Consider the following 21229-nt stretch of genomic DNA (forward strand, 5'->3'; position numbering starts at 1 on the left):
TTGTGAGTACTCGTGTGTATGTGTGTGTGTGTGTGTGTGTATGTGAGAGAGAGAGAGAGACACACACACACACGATTCAGCTGCAGCCAGGGCTGATGTGGCCTCTCTGCATACGGGTCTGTGCAGGGTCTACTCTGGCAGCCAGCACATTGAGGGGGGGTGGGCAGGCGGGCAGGCAGCCACAGCTCTGCTGAGAAGCCCCCTTTCCAAAGGTCCTCCCTGGGCCTCCCTTTGTTCATGTCTGAGTGAATGGGGTTGGCTCCCCAGGAAGATTTCCCAGAATGCCGACTTGCTCCCATGTCAGGGGGAGCCTCGGTGATTCTTCTGTCCCCACCCAGGATTCCTCTAGGGGACATCCTTTGGGTCCTTCCCTCTCCATGGTGCTGTTTGCGCGTGCGACTCACCTCCTGTTGTGGCAGTCCCTGGAGAGCGACCCCAGCCACAAGAGGCCTGCTGGACCAAAGCGCTGCCTCCTTTGCCATTTGGTGACCCAGCTGCTCACACATCACCGACTGGCCAGGGAGTTCTCACCTTGTCTTCCCTTCAGACAGGGGAGTATGCCACCGATGAGGAGGATGAGGAAGGGGGGCCCTCCCTCCCCAGCAGGGACCTGGCCATCGAAGTGTTTGAGCTGCCAGAGAATGAGGACGTGTTCTCCCCATCAGAGCTGGATACTGGAAAGCTCAGTCACAAATTCAAAGAAGTAAGTTGTTCCAGGCCTGGCCTCCATTCTGCAGGCTATACAGTTAGCTGTCCAGTAAGGTGGCCTTGCCACGCCCTGCCTCGCTTAAGGCTCAGGGCCAGGCCCACTGAAGGCCCTCCCTTTGCCTGGCTGGTTTGGCCAGCCACTGGGCTGTTTTCACCTTCCCTGGGCCTTGGCAGAGGGGGACGATTTGCCAGGGGTGGGAGCTCCTGATCCTTGCGAGGCTGGGGTGGCATTTCTCTAGAGAGCCCTTCTAGCAGCGGTGGCAGAACAGAGGCGGGCAGAATCCGGAGGGTGGGCAGGCACCAGCACAAAGGTCAGAGTGAGCTGGCTCTGTTCAGGGGACATTCTGCCCTCACTGTCCCTGGGGGGAGAACAGGTGTTAAAGCATGTCACTCCCTGCCTCCTAAAGCCCTGAGGTGGGCTGATGACCTTGGACTTCTCGCTGGTCTGAAAGAAGCACTGATTGGGAGATTGGGATACAGGGTGGTTCCATGGAAGGTTGTGAGTCTGAGCCCTGGGTTCAAATCCTAGGAGACTGACACACCTCCCTGGACATCAGAGGGCTGTGTTGGTATCTCCATGCTTAGCACTGGGCTGCTGGGCCCGGGGAAGGTTGACTGACTGAGTGGTTGTTTGCTGTGGGGGCACACCAGCAGAGCCTCCCTGGCTCCCCGGGAGCCTTACCTCAAAAACCCCGCAGGCGGCAGAGTGGTGGTGGTGGTGTGGGGGGCTTTCCTGACCCGTGTTAGCCTCTTTACCTTAGATCAGAAAGCTGAGAAAAGTGAAAGCTGAGCCTGTGGGTACCTCAGGACTCCCCAGGGCAGGGGGCACAACCACGGGGTCTTCTGGTCAATTCCCGTCCTCCTCTTCCACCTGGGGCTTATTCACCCTAGTCCCCTTCAACTGTGCCCTAGGCTGGCAGCGCCTTTCCCCTTGGTCAGCCTGTTCTGTCTGGGGACGGCCTGAGACCAACTAGGCCAGCCGTGTTCTCTCCCAGCCCTCCCTCAGTAAGGCCTTGTGAGGCTTGGGAAGGCATGGGGCTGCCTGCTATCCACCCAGGAGAGTCCACTCTGTCTTTCTTTGGTTTTCAGCTGCAGATCAAGCATGCGGTCACGGAAGCTGAGATCCAGAAGCTAAAGAACAAGGTAAGGAGGGCGAGGTGACGGGGTACCTCACTGGCAGTAGCTAAGGAGGCCCTGCTGGTGATGTTGAGGCGGGTACATCACTGGCGGTGTCACAGTGGGGCACCTAATTGGTGGTGCTGTGGTGGTATCTAAGGGCACCACACTGTGGTGTCATAATGGGGCACCTAATTGATGGGGGTTTTGGGGTAGGGCCCTTACACTGACACCGTCAGTGGGGTGCCCTTACATACCACTGCTGCTGTCACCGTGGCATCAAAGGGTACTTCGTTGGTGGCGTCATGGTGGTCGTGTCCTGACGGGGCTCCTTACTGGTGGTGTCATGGTGGGGCACATCGGTGGGGGTGTTGGAGTAAGGCTCCTTGCTGGTGCTGTCATGATGAGGCACCCCACTGGCGGTGTCAGTAGTATGGAAGGGCACCCTGCTGGTGGTATCTCGGTGGTATAGAAGGGCACCCTGCTGGCGGTGTCTCAGTGGTATGGAACGGCACCCCGCTGGTAGTATCTCAGTGGTATGGAAGGCCACCCCGCTGTGGTATCTCGGTGGTATGGAAGGGCACCCTGCTGGCAATATCTTGGTGGTATGGGAGGGCAACCCACTGGCAACGTCAATGGTATGTAAGGGCACTCCACTGGCGGTATCTCGGTGGTATGTAAGGGCACCCTGCTGGCGGTGTCTCAGTGGTATGGAAGGTCACCTCGCTAGTGGTGTCAGTGGTATGTAAGGGCACCCCTCTGGCAGTGTCATGGCAGCATCATGATGCACCTTGGCAGCAGTGACATGGCAGTGTGGCAGCGAACCACGGGTGTCCTGAGGAGGAGGGAGGCAGCGGCAGGGGTGTGCAAAGGGTGCTTGCTGGCATGCCTGAGGCAGCATCTTCCCTCCTCCATTTCCAGGGTGCATCTGTGGCACCAGTAGGAGCCCTGTGAGCTTTTTTGGTTTAACCCATCCTTAGTAGGAAAAGGGTTTCCATGGGAGTAATTGAATCGTTAAAACAAGATTTAATCATTCTTATAGTTCAAAACACATTTGCTTTTGTATGACAGGAATGCTCTAAAACTGTGTGGCGTTCAGGGAGGGTTGGCAGTTTTAATTTTATGAAAAACCAGTTCGGTATTTCTGGTGCAGAGTGAAGAAGGAAGGAAGATGCAGCTATTGTGGGGCTGCCAGGACCTGGAGGTAGCAGATACCTCGGTGGTTTGCCCAGCTTTCACAATATATGCCTGTGGAAGAAATAATCTATTTTTTCAAGTTTGCAAATATCTTTGCAGTCTCACGGTTTTTTTATATGGGCTTAAGAATAAGGATGAGTTTCTAGCTCTCCGTTTTTGTTCTTTCTTAACTTCAGTAAACACGATTTTGGTTTTTCTCTCCTCATTGGAGCGCAGTTTGCGTAGCGTTCGTGGCTATGTGGTGTGTCTAGCCCACATCCCAGGTAGCTCTTGAGCTCAGATGTGTCCGTGCATCGTCTGTGGTGTCCACTGAGCCCTAGGAGTAACATGTGATAGAGAATGGTGGTTAGTTAGCTAACAGCAGGCACACAAAGCACCAATCAGGAGTGGTGGGAGCTTGCCCCTCCTCTGGCCCTGGCCAGGAAACAGAGCTTTTAAAAAGATTTGTTTTTTAAAATGGGAAACCTGGCCCTGGGATCACGAGCTGTGTCTCCAATGGGGCTCACGCACCATCCCAGAAACCTGAAATTCATAAAGGTAGGAGAACACTAGTGGAGAATGTGGGGCCCCCAGGATTCTGTGCCCCCCTTCTTATAGCATTGACACAGATGGGCAGTCCTCAGCATTCCCAGCTTGGCCCCCATCCCATTGCAAACAGAACAGACAGGGAGCCAGCCTCTGGTCATGTCTGCCCATGTGCTCTCTGGCTAGCAATTCCAGCGCATAGGACACAATGCATTCTGGGCTAACATCAATGAGTGTTTGCTCTTCTGTAACTCCCTGGCTCCATATAATGCCCCCAAGAAGCCACATGGCTTTGGGCTGGTGACTGGCTTCCCATCTGCTGGTGGCAGGATTGGGCACCAGGATCTCTCAGGACTCTCAGTGACACCAGAGTCATTTACATGTTGGACCATGGAGGGCGCTGGCTGATTTATTGTGGCATGGGTATTCCTAAGGGCATGGCACATCCCGCCACTCCAAGCCCAGGATTAAGGCATCACCCAGCTTCAGGGGCACACCTTCAGGTGATGTGAATCCTGGGGCCACCCTTGGCTCCTCCACGATGGGGCCTTGAATGAGGCGTTTTCTCTGCCCAGCTCCAGGCTGCGGAAAACGAGAAGGTGCAATGGGAATTGGAAAAAACCCGACTGCAACAAAATATCGAAGAGAATAAAGAAAGGATGCTGAAATTGGAGAGTTACTGGATTGAGGCGCAGAGTCTGTGCCACACGGTTAATGAGCATCTTAAGGAGACGCAGAGCCAGTACCAGGCCCTGGAGAAGAAATACAACAAGGCCAAGAAGCTCATCAAGGACTTCCAGCAAAAGTAAGACCGAGGGTGGGGTGGGGGGAGACTGAGGTGGGGGCACTGAGGGCGGGGGGAGAGAGGGGAGGGAGACTGAGGGTGGGGGGGGAGACTGAGGTGTAGGGGCACTGAGGGCAGGGGGAGGGGGAGGGGGGAGACTGAGGTGGGGAGACTGAAGGATGGAGGGGAGGGGGAGAGACTGAGGGTTGGCAGGGAGGAAGGGACACCTCAGACATCATTCCCTTATAATCCATTGAAGGAAGGAGGGATGGAAGAAAGCATTCATTTAGCACTAACTGCAGAGTTCTGTAACAGGTGCTTAGGGTAGGAGATGAGTGAGACTCTCAGTCCCATGGAGCTCCCATCCTAACTGGGAAGACAGCATGTGGTGGCCCCTTTCCTCTGGTCTCATAGTTTTCCCCGTGAAAAGTGGGGCCTGGAGCAAAGATGTGGCCGCCTTTCCCTCACTCCGGGTACTGTTTCTATGTTTCCACCATTACATCCATTGTTGAGTGAGAACAGAGGAGAGGGTGCCTCAGACATCCCCCTCAAGCCCTGTGGTTGGGAGGGAGTAGACCAGAGACGCCATTGCTGGGTGGTGTCCCTGTAACTTAGTCCATGCTGGGCTCAGAGCAGAGCTTCCCTGGATGTCCCCCACTCGTGACCCAAGCCCCAGGAGACAGCTGGCCTGCCTTGCAGCTTCTCTGATGGCTCTTGGCCAACCACGGCCGCTCAGCCCCCCACTCGCTTTCTTCAGCTCCTCCTGAGGGTCCAGGCCCCTCCCTTATCATAGGGAGAATTGGCCTCCTTCCTGCTCTGCTTTGTGGGCCAGGAAGGAGTTTGACCAGACGTGGCCGCACGGAGCTTCTGGCCTGGGAGTCCCCTGCTCCACCGCTTACAGTCATGGTAACTTGAGCAGGCGTTTCCTGTCCCTAAGGACAGTGGTGCCTGGACTCCCTCTGCGCCTGGTCACTTGGAGGCATGGTCACTGTCCCACTTCTTACATTGTGAGCCCCATACAGCCCAGTGCTGCCCTTGGGATGTTCCTTGGATGGGAATGTCCTTCCTCCGGGCCCAGGCACTTCCCCTGGTTGGGCTTCAGATTTCTCCTCTGAGGTGATGATCCTCTATGGGCCTCCACCCCAGCTCGTCTGCTTCTCAGGTGCCAGACAGGTTTTCCCTGGCACTTTGCCAGCGTGCAAGGACTCACCTCCATGGCACTGTGGGGCACTGGAGGGGATGTTAGTGAAGGTCAGGATCCTAGGCTCCATCCACTCAGGTCCAAGAGTGCCCTGGCCCCTCCAGGCTCCCGCCCCAGCCCTGTCCCTTCTGTCTCTCGAGACAGCTGCTGTGAGGCCTGAGAGTAGATCGCTCGGGACCCTTTGGCCTTGCCTCACTGGGTCTTTTGGTCTCCTGCTTCTCAGTCTGTTGCCTTCTCTGCCCTGTGACAGCCCTGTTTGCTTCGGCCTGGTTGGCCTCTCCTGGCAGAGACTCCTCAGAGGCTTTCTCCTCCCCTCTGTTTTCTTTCCTTCTAAAGAGAACTCGACTTCATCAGGAAACAGGAAGCCGAGAGAAAGAAGATTGAAGAGCTGGAGAAGGCACATCTTGTGGAGGTCCAGGGCCTCCAGGCTCGGGTGAGTCTTGGCCTCGAGGGCCTGTGGCCGGCCAGGGAGGTGGGCACCTCAGCCTGCAGCATGTGTCTGTCTCTCTTAGATCCATGAGCTCGAGACCGAAGTCTTCAGGCTGATGAAGCAGAACGGCACGCAGGTGAATAATAACAACAACATCGTGGAGCGGAGCACGTGCCTGGGTGATGGCCCCCAAGGAGAGGCCGTGGAGAACCTGGACAGCCAGCAGGTGTCCAGCCAAGGTCTGTGCTTGCACCCGGAGCGGTGCCAGAGGGAGGGGGCAGACGGCGGAAAGGCGCTCCTCAGTCAGGGCATCAGACAGGAAGCCTCCTCAAAGTTACATTCTGTTCCCAGGCATCTCACCCCCCCATCCACCCCCATTCTTCTTGTTCCCCAGCTTGGCCCCAAAAGGTCCCCAAAGTCATCCCACGAGCAGGGCAAGCTTCCCGCGTTATCCAAATCTGTTTTCGGAGGCAACAATCGGACCTTCATGTGATTGGAATCTAGTCCAGGCTTCGCTCTTAAATGTTTTTTAGCTCGTGGGCTTCCTAGGCTGGGCGCTCGGGACACAGAGCCCCCAGGGCTACCCGGGGGTGGCTGTGTGCCCACCCTCCAGGCAGTTCAGTTTTGATAGCAGGAAGGGAGCACTGGCGACCTGGCGACCCTGAGGGGACCAGGACCAGGACCAGGCAGTACCGGTTCAGCCTTTGCCTCAGGCTTCTCTTCAGGCCCCTCCCATTCCCCCTGGGGCTTCATGTTCCTCTTTCTAATTTGCCTTCTCTTTCTGCTCCTGTGGGAACCAGCTCCCCCCAGCCATCAAGTGCCCTCAGGCCACTGACTCAGCTTCTCCTACCCCCCCCCCCCGGGTCCACTCTCTTCCTTTTCTAGGACCCAGATCTTGTCACAGTGGGCCATTAGACCTTATGTTTAGCCACAGGGATCTCTCTCCTTGTGCCCATTATTGAACTTCCTTGATTGCTAAAGCCTTACTAGAGTCCTATAAGACCCTGAGCCAGTCTGGATTCCTGAATCTAGAGAAGAATCTAGAACCCTCACAACCTGCATGTGGTGTTTTTTTTTTCCTACCGATGCTGTTATCCTATCTAAGTGCCTGTCATTCAAGGCCCTCCATGGGCACCCAGCCTAACCTTCACCTCCCTCTCTGTTGTTTCCATCATGCACTCCCCAGTCCTGCCTTCCTGTGTGGATTCTTGCATGTTTGTACACACACACACACACACACACACACACACACACACGCATACGCATGCACCATTTATTGCATTAGTGTCCCCTGCATAGAGGAGCCCTCAGCTGTGAGAAAGTGTGAGGGAGTGGGGGTAAGCTGTGGTGTCAGTAACGGAGGAGGAGGAAGGCCTGTCTAGAAGCCAACCAGAGGTTCCTCCTTCCCTCCTGGTCTCACTGCCTTCCTCTTGCAGGCAGTTGGGTAGCAGTGTGCTGACCAGAGGGTAGGGGGCAGCAATGGGCGGGCCCTATGTGGGCAGGGGCAGGGGAGGCTGAGGTGGGCTTGAGAAGTGAGCATCAATTTAAGAATAAAAAATAAATTAAGGCCACTGGCAAGCCAAACTGTCCAAGAGGCGTCGATGCTGAACAGAACAAGGTAGGATACGTGCTCCTGGCGGCCCAGAGCCAGAAGCTTTCATCCTGTCTGCTTGATAGGGGAGAAACAGCCACCTTGGAAGCCAGCCTGTCTCTGCCGCGGCCAGGGGCCGGTTGGGCCTGCTGCAGATGGGTGGCCCTCCCGTGATGGGATCTGGGCATGGGGGGAAGGGCTGCAGCTGAGGCTAAGGCTTTATTTTCAGGCCTGAGTCTGCCTGGGAGGAAGCAAAGCCTGTTTGGGGCTAGTTTGGGGAGCGCAGAGAGAGAATGATAAAAATAGGAGAGAGAGAAACTGGGAGGAGAGAGAAGGGAGGGAGAAAGGGCCAGAAGGAGGACTGTTACTGCAAGAGATCATGTCAGCTGTTTTCTTTCAGCCTCTTGTGGGAGAGTGTTGTCCTGGGAGGGAGGGGCCCTGGGTCTTGCCATTAACCAGCTGTGTCACACACACCCTCCCCAACCCAGAGACCCCATAGTATATGGCTGGGAGGTTCCCTTGTGCTCAGTGTGGGCACTGTAGCCGTGGCCTCATGGCAGCAGCTTAGGCTGGCCACGGTATTCCAGATTTGGGTCTGGCCAAGGCAGACGAGCCCGAGACACCGTCTGTTGGCTGCCCCCATGCTGACTCACTGTGCTGGCAGTCCACGAGACCCCCCTTCCCCCACCCTGGGTAGTGTGGACAAGCTGGTATCTCTCCAAGCCTTCCCAGGTTGGACTGATGAAATCGATTTGGGGACCCCAGTGTGAAGCTTGACTTTTGTCCCTGTGACCCGTCCTCTTGTTGAGTCCAGCCCATGCTCTTCATGGTGGTGCCTTCCTGGGCTCCTGATTGCCAGCCCTCCCCCCCAGAATTTCACAAGCAAACCATTCGTCACAGTCATTGCTCAAGATGTTAAACCACCTGGGGTCAAGCCCAGTCTTTGTGGTTGTCGTCCTTGGCCTAGTTTGCTGTCTTCTCTGTTCTGTTACGTCTCTTGAATCTCCCTCGTCTTCCAAAAAAAGACCCACAGGGGCTCAGCTTTCGGTCTCTGAAGGAGGAACACCCCTCGGCCAGGTGGCCCGACTTCATCAGGAGTGTTTGCTTACTCTCTTAGCAGCTTCCTCACTCATCAGGGCACTGGCCCCCTGGCAGTCATTTCTGTGTTTCTTCCTTCTTTGGCCTTTACCCAAGTGCTGTATGCCCTGCTTGCCTCCTCAGGGCACTGATTGCTTCACATGAATAGAGCTCCTTCATATAGGATGCCACATCCATACCTGTATGTGTCTCCAGGAAATGGAGAGCTCAGTTCAGGTTCTTTATAGTTCCTCTCTCTGGAGTCATCATGGGAGTCATGGGGCCCTTTGCATTGAAGCCAATTCTTACAGCTTTCAAAGCTGTTTCTTTTACAGTGCTGTTGTTACTGTATTAATTGCCTCCTGCTTCTGTTCGTTGCATTCTTCATCAGTTTATAAGTCTTCAAAACTGCCCAGTTTTAAAATGTCAGAGTAGGAGCAGCTGTTCATGCACAGCTTTCACTGTCGCTTTGAAGCTGTGTTGTTCTCATTTCTCCATTCCATTCTTTCCTCTGGTGCATTGGGATGTAGGCCTTTGAAGCCAAGTTGTACTGGGGGTGCCTTTCTTTCCGCCTCCTGGCCTGGGTGTGTCTGCTCTTCTTTCCACGCTGCCCCTCCTTTTATAGCATCTTGAGGCCATTCTCTCCCACCTTTACCAAATGTACTCCATCCCTGGCCAGCAATCTGTCATCCCCTCTTCTAAGTCATGCTCTGGAAATCCAAATCCCATTCTCCAGTGTGTCTCTTCCTCTTTCCTTGTCTGCTTCCTATGCCTCCACACACTTTAGTTTCTTGCCTAGGACTTTGTAATCTTCAGCATGGGTTTGACCGTGTAGAACTTCTTTTGGGAAGTGTTTGTGATTTGTGCCCATATGAATCCCCAGGTTCTCATCATTGTACTAAGTGTGGACACGTGCTCCTAGGAGAGGGGTGGACAGCCCACTGCCTCAATGCCCCTGAATAGGCAATCACCAACTATGATTCCCCTTTTCATCTTCCCCAACTATGACTCCCCTTCTCATTTTCCCTGACGGCTACAACTTTGGCTTCTGTAGCTCAGCTCTGCCATTCTCTGGAGGACATTCCATGCAGCTCCTTCCTCCCCACCCTTCCCCAATTCTTTTCTTTTCCTTTCCTTCAGGAGAAGTCTCAAATTCATCTCTTCTCTCTAGGGGCCATTTTCTTTCCTTCCTTCCTCTGTGACCTTCCCTGTCCAATATCCTGACAAGGGTCAAGTTTCCCTTTGTCCCCTGTAGATCGTTTTTCTCTCACTGAAACCCTTGATGGTCTGGGTGTGGGTAGGCTTTCTTCAGGAAGGAGCCCAGTCTGTGCTGGCCTCCTTCTGCAGGGGCAGGGCTCTGTTGTGGGCCATCTTCATTACCCCCAGAGGGGTAGGGACAGGACCCTTGGATGCTCAACTCAAGTTGGGAAGAAACCCCAGAGGCTGGCACATTCAGCCACCTCCTTTTAGAGAAGGATGTTGGGCCCGAACTCATGCATCCAAGCTGGGAGCATATGCGTATGTTGCTTCTGTCTCACCAAGTCTGTGGATGACTCGGGAGAATGAAAAACCCAATCAGGGGCCCAGAGGAGCGACTGACATTCCTGCCACACTCCTCCTCCGGGTCTGTTGGAAACTTTAATTGCGTACCTACTGTGTGCCCGGCACGGTACCAAATGCTGAGAATGCAAACAAAAGAAGGCAAAAAGCAGTCCCTGTTCTGAGGGGGAGGAGGGGATGATGTGAAAACAGCTGGGTATGAATGGGCTCAGTTAGAAGTAATCACCAAAGGAAAGTGCCAGAATTAAGGGGGCTCAGGAAGGGCTTCCTCTGTAAGGCGGGGCCTTAGCCTTGAAGGAGGTGAGGAGGGAGGGCACTTCAGGCATGGGGGAAAGCCAGTGAAAATGTCCAGAGTCTGGAGAAAGAGGGTGTAGTGGGAAGCCCAGCAAGGAGGTGGGTGTCACTGCATTGCCAAGCACATATGGGGAGGGGAGAAGGGACAAGAAGACTGGGGAGGTGGGGGAGGGGAGGGGACTGGCTGACAAACAGAACATTTCATATTTGATCCTGGAGGGGATAGGGAGCCGCTGCAGTTTACTGAGTAGGAGGATGACATGGTCAGGCGTGGGCTTTAGGAAGCTCAGGCAGCTGTATAGAGGATTGCCTGGAGTGGGGAGAGGCTTGAAGCAAGCCCCCAAACACAGCTCCTGCCATAGTCCAAGTGTGAGGGGGTGAGGGCTGTGTCAGAGGAGAGAAGGGGGTGTATACAGAGGATGTTAGGAGGGCAGCAGATTGGACATGGGGTTGATGTGGGGGGCAGTGAGAGAGAGTGAGGAGTTGGGGAGATGTGGAGGCTGCTGACTCACTCTGTAGCTACTTTGTAGTGGAGGAGTCCTCTGGATACTAAGTTACAATGTAGCCAATGCAATGTTGCCTTTGTCATAGTGCCTGAAATTCTCATGATTGTGGGAGAGGAGATCCTATGTCATGCAATGGGAACAGGATGAGAAAAAGTTCCTTCCCCAGTCACTTATTTTATTTTTTGCATTTAAAAACCTGGTTCTGAGCAGGAAGGGCCTGCCCAGGGGCCCCATAAGCACCCAGAAGACATGGCTATGAACCCTCCCTCTAGAGGGTACTTGCTAGAATCCTGGCGTAATGGGTAGATCACCAGACCTGGAGTCAAGAGCCCTGGGTTCAAATTCTGCTTCCAGTTTTCACCAGCAAGAAAGCCTTAGCTTCTTGATCTGGAAGGAAGGCGACTGCCCTGTGCGCAACCCTCAGCATCTTGATGTACAGAAGTATCCCACAATGCCTTGTAACCATCCAGCCAGCCCCTGGGGTGAAGGTGTGATGATGAAAGGTTCTGCTGGATGCTGGGGCCTGACACCTTTGGCTTTGCCTACTTTGGCCAGGCTACGATGTCAGAGGTTGCATTCCAAGCAGCTGTCCAAGAACGGAGAGTTAGGGCCAAGGAACACTGAGTGGTGTCCTTGGGGTATTGAAATTTGCTTTTTGGCTTCTTTTTAAAGAATACTTCTGAGGAGCAATTAACGGCGCATAAAGGATAGTGTTGTCTAATGGTTAGAGCACCACTGCTGTGGTCAGGAGACGTGAGCTCCAGGCTTGGCCCTGAAACCTGCTCTCTTTGTGACCCTGGGCAAAGGGGCAGGAAGACATGAATTCAGATCCAGCCTCAGATACTCACTAGCTATGGTCTCCACCCCCTAGCCTCAGCTTCCTCCGGTGTTTGTCTTGGTTACCAGGGGAGTCTGGGCCCAGTCTTCACCCCCTGGGTACCCACCCTGGGCCCACCTGTGGCCTCCATCGGCCTCACCTGCCCAGGCCCTTGTGTCCAGAGCCCTGAGCTCAGTTCTGCTTTGTGATAACCTTTGAATGTTATTTCCTCAGACCTGAATGAAGCTGTACCAGAGACAGAGCGTCTGGATTCCAAAGCCCAGAAAACGCGAGCCCAGCTGTCCGTGAAGAACAAACGGCAAAGGCCCTCCCGGAGCAGACTCTACGATAGCGTCAGCTCCACAGATGGGGAGGACAGCATGGAGCGGAAGGTGAGCGTGCGCCCTGTGGGGGCCATCCCACAGCAGGGCCAGCAGTTTTGCCTGCTCACGGTGCCCCCCGTTGGCCTACCAGGAGGCAGGTTAGGGGTTAGATACTCTAGTGTTGGGGCACCCCACTTTCCTCCCCTCCCCTGACCCATGTGGCCTCTGAACAGTCCCTGCCCTGCATAACCCGCTCTGTCCTCTCTCAGACCGGCGCCTTTGGGCGGCCACAGGCCACAGTCCCCTCTGCCAGCCTTGCGGAACTGCCAAAGGAAGCCCCATGGCCACCCGCGGGTACACCATCCACCTTACCGCTGTTTCGGGGGAAGTGCTTTCCTCCGCTCTCCTTCAAAGCCCGTTCCTTCCCACCGCTCGGCCGCCACCGAGAAAGCGGCCCCAGGAAAAGGTACCACTTCCTTCCTCCACTTCCACCTGCTCTGTACCCCTGCCTTGGCCAGGGCCTCATCCTCTTGGGTCAGGAGGCCATGACCTCCCTGCAAGGGGTGGGAGGAGGACACAGGCCCAGGCCAGGCCTTGCCTTTAGAGGCTGGCCCTGGGAGGCTCTTGGGGAGCCAGAACAAGGCTGAGGAGAAGGCATCTCAGCCAGGCCTCAGCTTGAGGCTGCAGGGATCCCATACTGGGGTCATGCTTGGTCAGCAGGATATCGGAGGGTGGGCATTGCAGCACGAGTTTGGTGACCGGGAAGCCCAGCCTCCAGGTAGGTGCCAGGGTGCAGCTTCCAGGGACAAGGCCAGGCCTCTGCTTATCTCTCATTGGTGCTGGCTCTGTCCTGGTGTAGATCCCAGGCTGGACTGCGGGTGTGGCTCCTCACAGCGCTATTGTGTGTCTTCTCCTGACACCGTGAATATACCTTGAGCCATACATGCACATGGTCTGGGGCTGCCTCTGGAATCAGAGACTCTTCTTGGAAAGCCTGAAGGGACATGCTCAGCCTGCTGCCTGCAGGACACGAGAGGTGTGTGCTTGGGTGCTGCATGGAGGTGTCTCCGGGCCTTCAGGCAGGCCCTTTGGACACAGCGCCCCATGTCATCCGAGCTCCCCAGTCCCATGTCTTCCCATCCATTGTCCTGCTCTGACACATCAGACTGAGGAAAAGCTCTCTGTGACCAGGCTGGAATGAGCCCTGGTCCAGGGGTGAGGGGTGCTTGTCCTGGGCTCATGCACCCCCACGGTAGGAGATGCCAGCAGGGCCCCGGCTGAACACAGCCCCCCAGGGGCAGGCCCTGGATGGAACTGGGGCCAGCAGGCAGAGCTTCCCAGAAGTCAAGAAGACCCAAGGCCTGGGCCCCCTCCCTGGCCGAGGTGGGTCAGAGCCTCCTTTCAAAGGTGGCTTAATGAGACAAGGCCTTCAAGGAGGATGAGCTAGAAGCCAGCTGGCCCTCTGCAGGTAGCAGGTGGGAATGAGGGGACAGCAGCACCATGTCCCTTGGATTGCCAGCTCCTGTGAATGTAGTGGCCGGCATGTTGCTAGGACAGAGGGACGTGGCTCAGGGGCAGGACGGGGCTGGGCACCCCTCCTCCCCTTCTATCTTGACAATGGCACTCGAGGTGTGCCAGCATGGCCCTGTCCATGGCCTTCCTTCCATGCCTGCTCCTACCCTGTCCTGACTCTGAGGATGAAGGCCTCCGTGAGCCATGTGGAGCCTGGGGCCAAGATGCCAGGCCTGCCAAACATCCTTTTCAGGCAGAAAAGTCTAGGGATATGCCGGGTGTTGGGGAGAGCCCTGCCTGGGTCCTGCTTACTCCCTGACAACCACAGAAAGAAGAAGAAAACTCAGCCTGAAAGGTTGGCAATGTCATCCAATCGGATCATCCCAACAACCTAGCAACTGAGGGCTCTTATTATCCCCATTTTACAGAGGAGGAAACTGAGCCTGGGAGAAAGGAAGTTTGTCCGGGTCACACAGCCTCTGGTAAGTCTTTGATGTGGAATTTGAACTCAGGTCTTCTGACTCCAAGCTTCGTCTTCTTACCCATTATGGTGACAGAATCTTGTCAGGAGGCAGCCCCCGTGGGCCATCCCACACGTGCCTGCAGCCTGGCGGAGGGCACTGGAGCCCAGTGTGAGGTGATCCAGGCCACTCGCGGGGGCACAGTAGTTTAGGGGACAGAAGGCCACAGTCCCTGTTGGGGTGACCCTGAACAGGTCACTTCAACTCTTGAGGCCCCAGAAGATGGGAGTGTGTTCTCTGCGTGAATGGAATCCTACGTCCTGACCCTTCTGAGCCCAGGTTCATCAGCACTTGCACCCTGAGATGGTGAGAAAAAGGAGAGAAGAAGCAGCTGGGTGGCTCAGTGGATAGAGCATTAGCCCTGGAGTGAAGAGAACCTGAGTTCAAATTTGGCCTCAGATACTTATTAGCTGTGTGACCCTGGGCAAGTCACTTCACCCTGATTGCCCCCTCCCCTCCCCAAAAGAAAAGAAAAAGAAGGGAAGACTAAAAATGCACGAGGCCTCTTAGGGCATCAGTTTGTTGCTAACAGGAGAGGAAGCTGATGGGGGATGAGATACAGAATGGTGGGAGGGGAAACCCCCTTCACCCCATTGTAGAGCATTCTATGGTAAAAAGTCAGTTAAGGGCTGTGCCAAAGGCATAAATACCAAGCCTGGAGTCAGAGAGCCCAGCTGTGAGAAACCAGGCCTGACAGTGAGAGCCCCCAAATTCCAGGGGGATATTGCAGAGGATTCAGAAAAGGGAAAGGCCTTCCCTCACTTCTGAGGGAAGGTATGGCCGGCATGATTGTGGGCCTGAGGTGGCCAAATGGAAGGAAAGGCAGGTCCCCAAGGAAGGGGCGGAGCCTGAAGGGGCAGATCTGAGGCTAGGAAGGAATGAAGATCCTGGGTTCTTAGGCATGTTGGAGGCTAGAGGGACAGCTGAGGAGGACTAGAAGCCCCCTAGGGGCAGGCAGGCAGGCAGACAGAAGAAGGTGCTTCTGCTGTTCAGAGACCTTGGCACTGGGGCCAATGACTTAGGCGTTGGTGAGAAGTGGCCAGAAGCACCTCTGGCTTCGCAGTGGGGTCTGGTGCATAGGCCTGGTGGAACAGCCTGATTGGCCGTTGAAGCACGCGATGACCGAGTTGTTTTGGGTGATGTCTTGTGAGATCTTGGAAAACAAGCGAAGGCACCAGATGTCATCCCGATTTCCAAAAGGAGTATGGAAAGGATGGCCAATGAACTCACCGTCCATCCTGGCAGAATGGTTAGGGCTTCATTAAAGGGATGGTTTGTGAGCCGTTGGAAAGGGAAGCCGCGGCCAGAGAAAGCGTGCAGTCACACCTCCAGCAGCCTGAGGTCCTGCCAGTCAGCGAGGTGTGGGGGCCCTGGTGTAGATGTTAGGTGGAAGCGTGCTTGTGTAGGTATTGCTTTTTGTTCGCGCCTCTAGGGGGCGCATCTCAGCAGGGACTAGTTCATAGTGCGCCCTTACTTCCCTCCCATTGATGGACTTTGGCAGGGCGGCTTGCACATTTTGGGGTGCTGTGCTTATGAGCCAAATGCCACATTACCTAACTACCCCAAATTAACCAAAACGACGAAAGAACGCTCTAGGTCATAGGAGAAAACACTGGGGAGCTCTTGGAGCGACTGGCCCACAGACCCTCCACTCAGTCTACATTTTACCGAGGCTGCACGTGCTGAGTGTCGGAAGCTGAGAACAGAGAGGCCTACTCACTGCTCCCGAAGGATGACACCGGGCTAACCCTGGCCCAGAGGAGGCCTGGCCTTTGGGGAGCAGCTCCGCCCTGGGGCCCCTGCGCTGCCAGCCTCGACTACATGGCCCAGCCACATTTCCAAAAACTCTGTTTTCCTGTCCATAACCCCGTGTTCTGGCCATGTTGTGGTGTGGAGGCCGGTGGCCCTGTGGCTGCTGCGTCTCCCAGTGGGCCGTGGCTGTGTCCCAGGGCTGGCGGAGCTGAGATCAGACGGAGAGGCTCCACCCTAAGGCAGGCCACACCATGGCCTCCACTGGCTGTGGGCTGGGAGGGGTGAGGAACAACGGTCACGTGGAGAGGCCAGACGTGGCCAGACGTGCAGGGATCCCTCCCTGACTGGACGCCCTCCTCCCCGGAGGCCCTAACCTGCTCTTTTTCACAAACAGGGTCTTCAAAGACAGGCTGCCGAATGTGGAGCCTGAGCCGCCTCCTGGAGTGCAGCCGCCCGCTTGGCCGACTCGCTCTCCCTTCTCATGGTTTAGTGCCCGCAGAAAAGGACCCCACGGCTCCCGAAACCGGCCAGCACCTGCCACTGCCCCTGAGCCTCCTCCTGGGCAGCCCAGCTCAGATAAAAAAGGGGCCAAGGTAGAAAACCTGGGCACCGAAAAGACAGACTAGAACCCCACCTTCTCCTTTTCACCTTGGTGTGGCTGCCCCGGTTGCTGATGCCCAGGACTGGTGGTGTGGGAAAGGCCTCCTCTCCTCCCCACTTCTCACTCCCCTTCCCCTCCTCTCCTCTCCCCTTCTACTCCCTTTCCCCCTTCCCTCTCTCCCCTCCCCTTTTACTCTCCCTTCTCCTCCCCTCTCACTTCCCTTCCCACTTCCCCTCCCCTTTCATTCCCCCTTCCCCTCTCCTCTCACTGTTCCCTCCCTTCCCCTCCCCTCTCACCTTTCCTCCAGTCCCCTCTCCCTTTCCTTCTCTCTTCCCTCCCTCTCCCCTCCCTCTTCCCTCACCTCTCACTCCCCCTCCTTTTCCTTCTCACTCCCTCTGCCCTCTCACTCTCCCCCCCTTCCCTCTCACCTTTCCTTTCCTTTCCTTCCCTCCCCTCTCACTCCCCCTCCCCTCCCCTCTCATTCCCCCTCTCCTTCTCTCTCATTTCCCCTTCTAGCCCTCACACTCTCCTGCCCTGTGACAACTATTCTTCTCAGTTGCCTGGGCTTGTTCTCCCCATTGGATTACTGATGCCTACAGGAAGGCGATTTTGGGTTACCTTCCTTCCAGCTTCAGGATGGCCTGGCACATAGTAGGCTCTACTGGGTATCTTTCTTAAGTGACAGCCTCCGGGCCAGGAGCTCCAGCAAGTGCAGCGTCTCTGCGGCCCCTGAAGAGGGTCCCCTGCCTCTGCTCTGTGAAGGCCTGTAGGAGGGGGGCAGAGAAGAGGACTCTCTGAAGTCGTTTGCACAGTAACAAGTGACAAGTAACAAGTGACATGTATGGACCGTGTCCTTTGGGACCTGACACAGACTGTGTGGCCTCTGTGTAGGGGACCATTTGAGCCGTCAGCTCTGCCCCTTCTTCTGCCCTTCTCACACTTTCACAGAACCCTGGCCCCTCAGGGAGTCAGTGCATTTGTAGGGAAAGACCTGGACAGGTGTGGAATTGGAATAAGAAGCTCGCCCTAGGCCCCGCCCCCTGGTGATGGGGGCTAGGGGTGGGGGAGGCCTGAGAGTGAGGCCCTTTTCAGGGTCTGTGCCCTATTCCCTTGGGCTGGAACAGGAGAGAGAGATGAGGAAAGACCTGAAGGCTGGTGTGATACGGGCCGTAGAGGGCACTGCATGCCAGACAGAGACTGAAGCTCATTCAGAAGCAGTGCCTTAAGGGGCCAGGTGGGTATGAGGATTCAAGAGGCCACTACCACCTAGGCCAGGCAGGGGGAGACAAAGCCCCAGACCAGGAGGCATTTTAGGGTCTCGGATGCAGGGGTGTTGTCGAGGCGGGATGCCCAAGGCCTGGCAGCTGACAGGTCGTGAGAGGTGAGGGAGGAGGAGGCTCAGACAGGTGGGAGGGAAGCATCATGGGAAAAGTGGGAAAAGCCGAAGAAGTAAAGGGGGATCCGGTCCACACCCTGGCAACAGGGAGGGTATGGGCAGGATGCAGGGATGAAGTCCTGCAGTGCCAGGCTTTGGCCGTTGCCCACACCCTCAAGAAGCTTAGCAGTGAAGAGAGGGAGAGCGTTGGAATGGGAAGAGGGTAGAGATGGTTTCTGAATTAAAAGGAAAGGGTAAGGGAAGTTTTTCCAAGATGGTGGGAAGGCAGGTGGAAAGGGGGTGGGGGGATGGGAGATGCATGTCTGAGATGGAATGAGTTCAGGGACAAAATCCTGATGGGGATGATAGCCAAGGTGCTGGCAGAGAGCTGGCATAGTCCTGAGGACTGTGGGCTGAAGGGAAGGTGGGCGAGGAGGGTGGCCATGGTAGAGAGTTGGGGGGCTTCGCCCCAGCCTTTGGGATGAGGAGCTGACCTGCGCAGACTGCCTGGTCAAAAGGGGCATGCCATTGATTTGTCTCAGGTGAAATCAGTGTAGGCTCAGTACAGCCTGAAACAGAGATGCCCTTAGGGGCTCCAGGAGCTCAGCAGCCCGGGGAGGGGTGGGTGCAGAACAGCACCCTCCAGTGCTCAGAGTGTCCAAGGGAATCTGGTGGGGGAGGGCCAAAAGACTGGAGACCCATCCCGGCTGGGACGGAGGAGCGTAAAGCCAGGGGCTTATGGGTAACATAGAAGGGTGAAGAGTAGGCCACGGGTGAATCTGAGGGGGGATGATGTGTTTGGAATTGGGTCATGAGGATCTACACTGATTCAGTAGCCCCAGAGTTCAAGGTGAGGCTGCCGGGGAGGGGGGCAGGCTGATGCTGCTTAACTGTGGTTGGGCAGATGGGTAGGCATCACAGGGAAGACATTGAGCCAGCTCTGAGAGTCACCGAAAAACTTGGGTCTGAGCTGGAGGATGGTCAGCGCCGGCAAGGAAGCTGGCTAAGGATCATCCCCCAGAGAGAAGTCCTTGAAGGATTCTTGGAAGGCTCTGGAGGAGGCCTCTGACCCTGTCTCCCCCCTAGATCTCTATTCCTGGGGCCTTTTTCTTTGACTCCCAACTCAAAGAGCTGAAGACAGTCAACTTAGAGCTGGGTCAGCTGCGTGCTTTTGGTGGAAGGTGGAATTTGTTCTTGTCTGCTGGTGGTTGTGGTCTGGATGCTCAGACCCAGCTCATCCTTAGGGGTTCACAAGGCCGATAAGCCCGTTTCTGAATGGGCAGCAACACCCTTCCTGTGTCCCCTATTAGGGGCCAACTTCAGACTGCTGTGGGGCAGGCGGGAGCCTACACTGGGCTTCTGCAGGTCAAGCAGGCTCCCAGCCCATGGGGCTTCCCCACAGACGATGCTGGACCCCTTTCCTCTTGTGCTGGGACTAGCCCTCCCGATTCACTTCCGTGGGAGCTCTGGGGCAGATGCAGGGGCAGTGTGCTGAGGAATGAGAGACCTCACTGCCTTCCACAGGGCAGCCTGTGCTGTTCCGTGGTGGGGTTCACCTGCTTTGCATGCTCCAAAGTACTCAGGCCAGTCCTGGCACCTCTCAGAAGAGGGAGTGACAGCCCCTGGGGCACACGGCTCCTGAGGGGCTGCAGACCTTCCCCCTGCTCCTCAGGCTCCTCACTCTTACTTTACTTCATTCCTGCAGAATTTCCCTCTCCCCGATGATTTCAGCCCCAGCAGCACAAGCTCAGCTGACCTCAGCGGCCTTGGGCCCGACCCCAAAGCTCCAGCGCTTTCCAGATCCTTGGCCCTGTCCTCAGATGAGGTATGTGTGGCTTCCTAAGTCCAGCCCTAGCTCCTGATGTGGTTTTGGGGTGGAGGAAGGAGGGTGGGCTTGGAAAGTCAGATCCCTCCTGGGCCCCCCCCCCACATGTGTGCAGAGTGACCCAAACCCTGTTCTGAAAACTCTTCTTTCCTTCCCTTCATGCTCACACTAAGAGCCTGGATATGATCGATGATGAGGTGAGAGCTCTGGCCTTCAGGGGTGGGCCAAGAGGGAACCCCAGGAGAGGGGACACTTCCTGCTCTCAGAGATTCTCAGGACCTTCCCTTGGGAAGAAGGTCCATGTAGAGTGTCCTTATGAGCATCCTATTGGGTCAGAGTGGCTCCAAGGCCCATCTTCTCTGTCCTCCTGTTGGGCCTGTACCCTGGTCCCCATACTCTGTCCCCAGCATGAGCCCTCCTGGGCACTGACTCTTCTGGGTACCTCATTGCTTATCTCTCCTTCCCCTACCTCTGCTCCTGGCAGCCTCCACCTTTCCCCACCTCTGCCTCTAGAGGCGTCTTCTCTTGCCTCCACCTCCCCCACCTCTGCTCCTGGCAGCCTTCACCTTCTGTCTCCACCTCCCCCCACCTGTGCTTCTGGCAGCCTCCACCTCCCACACCTCTGCTCCTGGCAGCCTTCACCTTCCCCGACCTCTGCCCCTAGAGGCCTCTTCTCTTGCCTCCACCTCCCCCACCTCTGCTACTGGCAGCCTCCTCTCCCACCTCTACCTTCTGCCTCCACCTCCCCCCACCTCTGTCCCGCCTTCTCCCAGCCTCCTCTTCCTGGTCCCCTTGTTGATGCAGGCCTCTGCCCTGTTCTGACCCATTTTGCACAAACATTCCTTTCACTTAGGCTGTTTTAGAAACAAAAGCTGCAGCCTTTCCCCTGCTGTTAATTTTGGCCACACATCGAGGAGCCTTTCCTGAGTGGATTGAAGGGTTTCATGCTGTTGTCTTCAGAGTTCAGGGCAGCCCCTCCTGGATACCCTAGAAGAGGTCCTAGGCACATGGACTTAGAGCCTAGGAGCTCTGAGTGTCCTGTGGGGAAGGAGGCAGATGGCGAGGTGGGGAGTCGACCTCCTCTGCCCACCCGAGGTACTGCTTGTCCTCTGTCCCAGAACTTAGGCCCCTGGGCCCTCTGACCACTTTGCCCTGTTCCCAGATCCTTGATGACGGACAGTCTCCCAAGCACAGCCAGGGCCAGAGCCGGGCTGTCCGGGAGTGGAGCGTGCAGCAAGTGTCCCAGTGGCTGCGGAGCCTGAACATGGAACAGTATGTGGCTGAGTTTAGCGCCCAGAGTGTCAGTGGGGGGCAGCTTCTGCAGCTGGATGGCAGTAAGCTCAAGGTGAGGAGGGGGAGGCGGCCAGTGGTCACCAGGTACGGAATCCTCCCCGTGCTCTCCCCAACCTGTCAGCCCTGTCAGTGTCATCCCACTGCCCTGGGTACCTTCCCGTGAGCCTCTTCCCTCTTCCTGGGGCAGGCACTGACCTCCCCATTTCCCCTTCATTTCAGTG

General features: G+C 56.1%; 1 protein-coding gene across 7 annotated transcripts in view; it reads left to right on the top strand.

Annotated features, from left to right (window-relative positions):
* Positions 1-21229, top strand: part of PPP1R9A (protein phosphatase 1 regulatory subunit 9A) — a 96944-nt gene that overhangs the window by 69826 nt on the left and 5889 nt on the right. The window contains exons 7-17 of one of the 7 annotated variants that reach the window (XM_021000011.2): positions 548-703; positions 1798-1851; positions 4122-4351; positions 5868-5964; positions 6044-6200; positions 12041-12198; positions 12399-12595; positions 16309-16507; positions 19596-19715; positions 19889-19912; positions 20878-21060. In XM_021000011.2, the coding sequence (XP_020855670.1) occupies positions 548-703; positions 1798-1851; positions 4122-4351; positions 5868-5964; positions 6044-6200; positions 12041-12198; positions 12399-12595; positions 16309-16507; positions 19596-19715; positions 19889-19912; positions 20878-21060 (1575 nt within the window). Of the gene's footprint in view, positions 1-547; positions 704-1797; positions 1852-4121; positions 4352-5867; positions 5965-6043; positions 6201-12040; positions 12199-12398; positions 12596-16308; positions 17750-19595; positions 19716-19888; positions 19913-20877; positions 21061-21229 lie in introns of those variants that run through there. The other 6 variants (XM_021000012.2, XM_021000016.2, XR_013484906.1 and 3 more) reach the window with 6 other exon arrangements.

This window comes from Phascolarctos cinereus, unplaced genomic scaffold (assembly GCF_003287225.1).
Source record: "Phascolarctos cinereus isolate Bilbo 61053 unplaced genomic scaffold, phaCin_HiC Scaffold_1;HRSCAF=81, whole genome shotgun sequence".
Classification (NCBI taxonomy): Eukaryota; Metazoa; Chordata; class Mammalia; order Diprotodontia; family Phascolarctidae; genus Phascolarctos; species Phascolarctos cinereus.